Source organism: Gavialis gangeticus, unplaced genomic scaffold (genome assembly GCF_001723915.1).
Source record: "Gavialis gangeticus isolate Ggan-Ray unplaced genomic scaffold, GavGan_comp1, whole genome shotgun sequence".
In the NCBI taxonomy this organism is placed as follows: Eukaryota; Metazoa; Chordata; order Crocodylia; family Gavialidae; genus Gavialis; species Gavialis gangeticus.
In genome coordinates, this window is record NW_017729032.1 from 186,505,492 (window position 1) to 186,512,931 (window position 7,440).

At 44.2% G+C, this 7,440-nt stretch overlaps 1 protein-coding gene across 1 annotated transcript in view; it reads right to left on the bottom strand.

Moving 5' to 3' along the window:
- Positions 1-211: 211 nt before the first annotated feature.
- AP5B1 (adaptor related protein complex 5 beta 1 subunit) overlaps positions 212-7,440 on the bottom strand; it is a 9,718-nt gene continuing 2,489 nt past the window's right edge. Inside the window, exon 2 of the mRNA XM_019523861.1 lies at positions 212-269. Coding sequence (XP_019379406.1) covers positions 212-269 — 58 coding nt within the window. The remainder of the gene's footprint in view (positions 270-7,440) is intronic.

A 7,440-nucleotide genomic window follows, 5' to 3' on the forward strand; every position in this document is an offset into this window, starting at 1 on the left:
TGAGGTGTTCCTTCACACGGTCAACACTGATGAAGGGTAAAAATTCTCCCTCACCCTGGCTGTCCCATACCATATTGAGCAAAGTCGTTCCTTAGGGCTGGTGAAAAACTGACACAAAATACCCACTAAGCAGGTTGGCTTTTTCATGGGTGTTGGTTGTCAGTTGGTTTAACAAGGGTCAAATGTTACTCTTGCTTTTCCTTCGGCTGGTTCACAAAGCACTTGCAGCACGAAGGGCTAATGATACTGGTTCTACTCCTTGCTGCCAGCTAAGAGAAAAAGAATAGATGAGGAGAGACAAAAGGGAAAGCAAAAGTGAACGGGAAAGCAGATAGCTTTACTCAAAAAATGCTAAAATATTTATTTCATTTTTTTAAAAAGCAAGAGAAACAGCTTAAATAGAGTGATATCACTTTCTGGAACAGCAATGGCTGGAATTGCCAGAGGGGTATGATGTGTATGCAAATGAAGGGAGGGAGGAGATGTGACTATGCAGAAGTTTGAGATCCTCCATTCTCTGCTTTATTTGATAATTGCAAACTGATGAAAACTCAGTGTGAACTTCCTTCCTTCCTTCCTCATCAATTGTTAACATTAAAGCCTGTTCAGTCAGCATCTAAGCTGGCCCATCTCCTCAGCTAGCAGCAAGGAATATTCAGTATCACTCACTGGGAGAGATGGAAAAGTGGCCAGGGTTGTCCTCCCCAAACATGAGGCTGGCTATACAGCAGCACTATCCCACAGCATAGCTTAGAGCAGCTTATTCAGATCTTCTTGTCATGTGTCAATCTGCTCCATGTCTCCATGCAGAATTTGAACTAGATTTTCAGCAGAAGAAAATCAACATAGCTCCAGCAACTTCAATGGAAAGGATTGACATCATCTAAGAATGTAGCCCTGAACCACTAAATCCTCCTGGTTTAATCTTCCCAGTATCTCTGAAACCTTCCATTTCCTCTTCTCATCACAAAAAAATCTTTGTTATTCTAATCCTCACCCTGGATCACTGTCATGTCATTCTCTACCAGCTGAAACCCATATCAAACAATTGGCTCAGTATTCCACAGCAAAAATCACACACTTTCCCTGCAACTCAAACTCCATTTAGATTCTTCCTATGCCTAATACCAAAATAGGAGGTCCTAATATGCCTGCTACATAAGGCCCTGAACATTTACCACAACATTCCTGATACTCTGCTATCTATTTCCTTTCAGGATGCCTTTACTCAACATTGCTCATAAGGAGATCCTTCTGTGTCCCTCTTTTCATTTCAGCTATATGCGTAATGTTTCCCTCTGTCTTGGCTTACATCCCTTGCCAAACTCTTTCTCCCAGGGTAGCTCCTCTGCCCTAAAGGTAAGCACTTGGACTAGGGATTACACATAAACTGGTTTAATTGATCAGAAACTGGTTTAAACCTGTAACAGAACAGAAGCTCAGTGCACATAAATCAGTTTCAGAATGGCTGAAAATGATGTAAGATAAAGCTGGTTGAAACTTAACAGTCAAACTTAACTGATTTGGGTCAAACCAGTTTATGAAACTTCTGTCCCAACCTGGTTCAAGTTAAATCACAGTCCCCAGCATCCCAGCATGCTTTCCAGCCCTCCATTGGGCTGGCCTAGGATGTCTGCTCCAGAGAGCAGGGCTAGCCCCGCCCCTCTGCTCCCTAGCCAGAGCAGTGAGGGCTGGCTGGCAAGAGCGGGGAGAGGCAAGTCTGACTGCGGATGCAGCCCAAGCTATGTGGGATATGAAATGCCCACCCCCCCGGGAAACCCCGGCTGGGTTCTGAGGCCAGGGAGGGGAGTTAAACACCCCTTCCCCTCCTCAAACTTACTGCTGGTTGCAACTGTGGACTACAAATCCCAGAGCCAGCCGGGAGAAGTAAGAGGAAATGATGAGCAGCCCTGCAGAGTCCTGCTACTGTGAGTCTGGACTACACATCCCAGAAGCCTTGGGGGTAGCAGGAAGAGGAAGTGAACACACAGCCAGAGAGCTGTGCTCTAGCACCCCCTGGCTTCTGGCCTGAGCCACTGCAGGAATGTGGCTGCATTTCCTGAATCAAAAGTAAATGTGTGTCTACTTGTTTCTCAGTTTAATCTGTGCAGCTTAAACTAACTTGCAAAGACTAAATCGATTCAGTCTTAGGCTTTTTGACTGTCTGTACCTAGCCTTGAAGCTCAAAAAGGTGTGTATAATCATATTGTCTTCACCCTCATTACCAGTCCCTCTCCCAGTCCTTCCATTGCACCACACTGTCATCCTTTCACGTTGTTCTTTTCTTAATTTATATTGTAAATTCTGGGGCAACGAGACATCATTATCTGTTCTGAACATTATCTGTTCTGGGGCAATGAGACATCATTATCTAAACATGTCTGTAGTGGAATAGAGGTAAATTAACAAGAGAAAATCTAATAATCATTTTCTCTAGAAGACGTGTGCAATGTTAAAACTCGTTGCTAATTGTGGCAAGCAAATGCCATCATTCAGCACATGCCCCTGGTAGTGCCAGAGACAAGGGCATCCGCCAACCAGTCTGGAGCTTTTCTCAGAGGTGAGTTCTAGGGTGCAGAAAAACTTCACTGTCCACAAAGGGAAATAGAAAACCTGCAGCTGGTTAGGCAAAGCTCCTCTCTTTTCAACCACAACAGCTCAATAGGAGGGTAGATTTTGTGGATGGCTCTAACAGTGGCAGGAGGGGATAGCAAAGGTCAAAGTGGGGGGGGTCTTATTTCTTGTGCAGTCCGGAGCAGGTAGGACACAGCTGCCAGCATAAAAACCACACCTACTGTGCAACACTCTCATCCAAGGCAGTTACAATAAATATGACTGAACAGCCTCAACTCAGCAGCATATTTCAAACTGCAGTACTTGTGTCACCCACATCTTTCACCTACACAGGATGCCCCAGTCTTTCACCTACACAGGAACAATTTGATAGGACAAAGACATGTCTCTAGCATTATGAAGATCATACGTCTATAATGGCTTACCAGTGCCAAAGATGAAAGGTGCAAGGAAAGACATGGGAATAGGAAAAGAGAGAAAAGTTCACAAGATCTTCTGGTACATTAATCATTTTAAATTATCCTTCTGCCCTAGTATATAAGTATATAAGGAGTAGGGTGCCTTTTACAGGTTGGGACATAAACATATAGATACATATAGATATAGATCTACTATATATAGATACATACAGAGATCTATCTATCTATATCTCACTATTCACTGCTAATGGCAAAAATGCCAATGCTTCTAATACAAATCAATCCTACACTGTATAAAGTGTATAAAACCCATCCACACCTATAAAGACACAGCATAGTTTAGTTGCTAAGACACTGTAGTGTAAATCAAGAGACCTGGGTTCTGTTTCCAGCTCTATAACTGCCCTGCCACATGACTTTGGACAAATCACCCTTTGTTTGCTCCATCTGTTTAGATTTAACTCACTTGTACAGTACCCATCTCTGTATCTACACACAGTACAACAGGGCCCAGTTTCAGTTGGATCTTCTAGGCACTTTCATAATACAAATAATAATATTACTAGATTTAATAGTATAGATGAAACTGTGTTAATCTTGCAGGCAAAGAATTGGATTTTGCATTTACTGTTTTTGAAAAACATCTATGGACAAAAAATAAGAATTACGTTGAAGTACTTCAACTAATGAAAACACTGCCTGTAATAACTTAGTATTGCCACACTGCTCAATCAAGTCATCTTCTTGGTTTTATCATCAGAAACAAGGAAGAAAAATGTCTAATCCATGTAAAACTGCAGAACGAAAAATCATTCACAGGGCTCATCTATGCAAGATGCTTAATGTCCATTTGGACTCATTCTACTGTGCATTAGCACAGCTAGCAAAAATCATGCTAATTTTTTTGCACAGTGGCTTAGTCCAATGAACATTGAGCATCACAAAAAAAGTGTATGTTTGCCCTTATGTGAAGTAGCGCTGATTATGGCGCATTAAGTTAGTACCTGTTATTAACAACAGGTACTAAACTTAATGTGCTGTAATTATAGTGCATTAATGAATGTGTAGATGCGCCCACAGACTGGATTATGTTACCTATGGTCTAAGCCAAGACTATGGATTCTTATCCCGTTTAGCTTTTATAACCGCTCAATGGGTTAACTATTTTTTTCTCTCTCCTATCTTTCCTTTCCCCGTTTTCTTTCTCTCACCTTGTTTCTCTCAGCAGCATCCCTTCCTTTTTCTTCCTCACTTTTCTACCCTTTGTATTCTAATCACTGCTTTCTATTCAGAAGCTCTGCTTCCTAGAGTCCCTTCACAGCATCTGATGGAGTAAGCCCTTTGCTGACAAAAGCTTATGTTATACATCTCTGATCTGGTTAGTCTATAACAGGGGCAGGCAACCTGTGCCACAGAAGCCACAAGTGGCATGGACAGCTTCTGTGTGTGGCAGGTGGCAGATCAGGACAGGGACAGGCAGCACAGCAGCAGATAAGGCAGGAAGCAAAAGTAGAGCAGGAGATCAGGTAGGAAACAGAAAGCAGAGCACTAGATTGGGCAGGGGAAGAGGATCAGTGGCACTTGGGGAAGATGTAGGGCTTATCTATGACATGCCTGCCAAAAAGGTTGTCACGTACTGGTCAAAAAAATGCAAATGTACCCTGTCTTCTACCTAACCGGACTAAAATAGCTAACTACCTCTCTCTAATCCATGTGAAATACAGAAACAGCTTTTTCTGGCAAGTTTTCTGGTCTGGCTTCGAGTAGCTGTATAGAAATGATGTGAAACTTTTTTGTATGTGAACAGGCCACCACCAAAACAACAAATATCATGATTGCAAGTCACATGCTATCAAAACGAGACACTGTTGTGAATACCAAGCTGCTGAACAGTGACCAACACATCTCTTCATTGAATTCAGCTATGTGTATAGAAGTGAGTTGTCAACAAAAAAATCTTGCTTTTTCATTTCATTTTCATTGATTTTAATATTACCTGAATAAGTAGCAATTGGAATTTTAACATAATCTCTGGTTTGGGAAGGGTGATGAAGGTAAGATAAAGCTAAGTGATGATGGTGAAATCCATTGTTTGACTGTAAGAAGCAGAACAGGTTGGCACACCTTCAAGACAAACTTGTTCAGAAATGCATTAACTTTCCTAGGCCACAGGCTGTCACTTACAAAAGCTTATGCATTTCTGAATAAACTAGTTTTTAAAGCAGTGATTCTCAGCCAGGATCCTGGAACGCTCTTGGGGTGCCAAGCAACATTAGTGCTGTCAGGTGTGCAAACACGATTCACAAGATAAACCCAGAGTTGTCAAATATAAATTCATAGTGTCAAAATCTTTCTGACCTGTTGTGGTCTTTCTGAGATTGTTGCAATAGAATTGATCCATTAGGTTTCCAGTAAAAAAAAAAAAAGAGAAAACAAAAGAGCTGGCATTTTCTGAGGGGTGGCTTGAGTCTAACAAAGGGTACCTTAAGTCTAAGATGGTTGAGAACCAGTGCTTTAAGATGCCATTCTGTCCTGCCTTTCCTGACTTCCCACTAACCTAGCTAACCAATTTCCTTGCCTTACTAGAAACCAACGTGCATAGATCCATTGATATCCAAACAGAGCAGCTACTAAAACATGTCTGTGTTTAACCGCCTTACAGCAGCATATTCTGAGACAAACCTAGGCCATGGAGTCAAATCAGAGTGTGGTTGCAGATAGGCCTGAAATTTAAAATTAAAAAAAAAACCCAGGGGATAATATTGCATGTGACTAGAAAAATATGTATTGATTTTTGAGAAAAAAAAACACCCAAAACCCCATGGACTTGGCAAGGTTCTTCAGGGGAATCATTCACATGGGGCGAGAGGGCAAGATGATAATGATAGAAGGGGAAGAGCAAGAAACACTCCTCTCCACAAGAAGCCCAGGCAGGGCTACAGCCTCTGAATCAGAACCTAATCCTTAACTGCTGGAGGCTGTAAGTGAGAGAGGAAGAGGGAAAAAAACCCTGGTCATACCCAGTTAACTCTTCCTTTCAACATCCTATCTCTGCTACTTTGTGACGCAGGCCTTTGGAGGTGCCTTTCCAGAATGTGGGCCAAAGCCCACCAACTAGAGCTATAAGACCCCCTGGATGATGGGAGCCACTTGGAGCACATCACTGATCACTTGAGACAACAAAAAGACAAAACAGGAACAGGAGTGAAGGTCATAGTGAAACTCTGCCCAGAAACATGAATGGACTTCCAACTGTGTGACACAGGCCTTTTGATCCGCCATTCTATGATGTGAGCTAAAGCCACCAACAGTGGCGACATATGGGGGTGGAAGTGGCCGTGGGACTTCCGGAAGTGGCACAGTTGCTTTCATGGTGAGTAAGATTGGCCGTGGGGGACGCCCCCAGTCAGTGGGATCGGCCGCGGAGAGACCTCCCCCTCCCACCCGGTCACTGACTAGTGTCAGGGGGGCACATGCCCCCCCTGACTCAAGAGGCACCAGACACCTATGCCCACCAAGTAGAGCTATAAGCTGCCAATGGTGATAGGAGCCACTAAAGGCATATCAGTGATTACTTGGGACAACAGAAAAATAAAACAGGGATGGGAGTGAGGGTCTTAGGTTCAAAATGAGTACACCAAGAGGAGACACCGTGCAAAGCACACAGGACAGTACCCACTGGCCCTCAAATGAGTCCAAGGAGCCAGCAGACACTGCCCAGTGAAATCCTGCCTGGAGATGTGAATGGACGAGGGATGAGGAAAAGGCTTCACTGTGCAGCATATACCTATTTGTTTCTTTAAGGAATGATGGGCCAATATCCACCAAGAAAAACTATAAGCTTCCCTTAAAAAGGGAACTTATTTCTTGGAACAAAGGAAAAAACAAAAAAAGAACAAAAAACAAAACAGGGAAGGGAGCAAGGGTCACAGATTTAAAACAAATGCACTAAGAGGGGGGCCCACCAAACAGCACGCACTGCCCCTCAAACACATCCAGGGAGCTAGCAGACACTGCCCAGCGAAACCCTGCCCAGAGTCAGGAAGGGCCGAGGGCCAGGAAAACAGCCCCGCTTGGCAGCACGGGCCTATTTGTTGCCAATGCCCACTACGAAATGTATAAGCCTCCCACTGGGCTGGCAACACCCGCTTCCCTGGGACCGAGTGAAACACACCAGGGAGGGGAGTGAAGAAACAGGTTTCAAACCAGTGCGCCCAGGAAATCCTTGAAACATGCCATAGCTTTAAAATGACCAACGCCAGACAGCGCCCGTGGGCCCTCCAACAGCCTGGCGGACAGAGGGCTGACTGTGCCACGGAGACCGGGGCAAGAGGGGCTCTGCACCAGCCCAAGGCAGCAGGTGGCACGCTGTCAAGGCTGGCATCCAGCCCGGCTCTGGGCCAGCCTCACCCAGCCAGGCGCCCGCTCCCTAGCCCAGCTATGACCC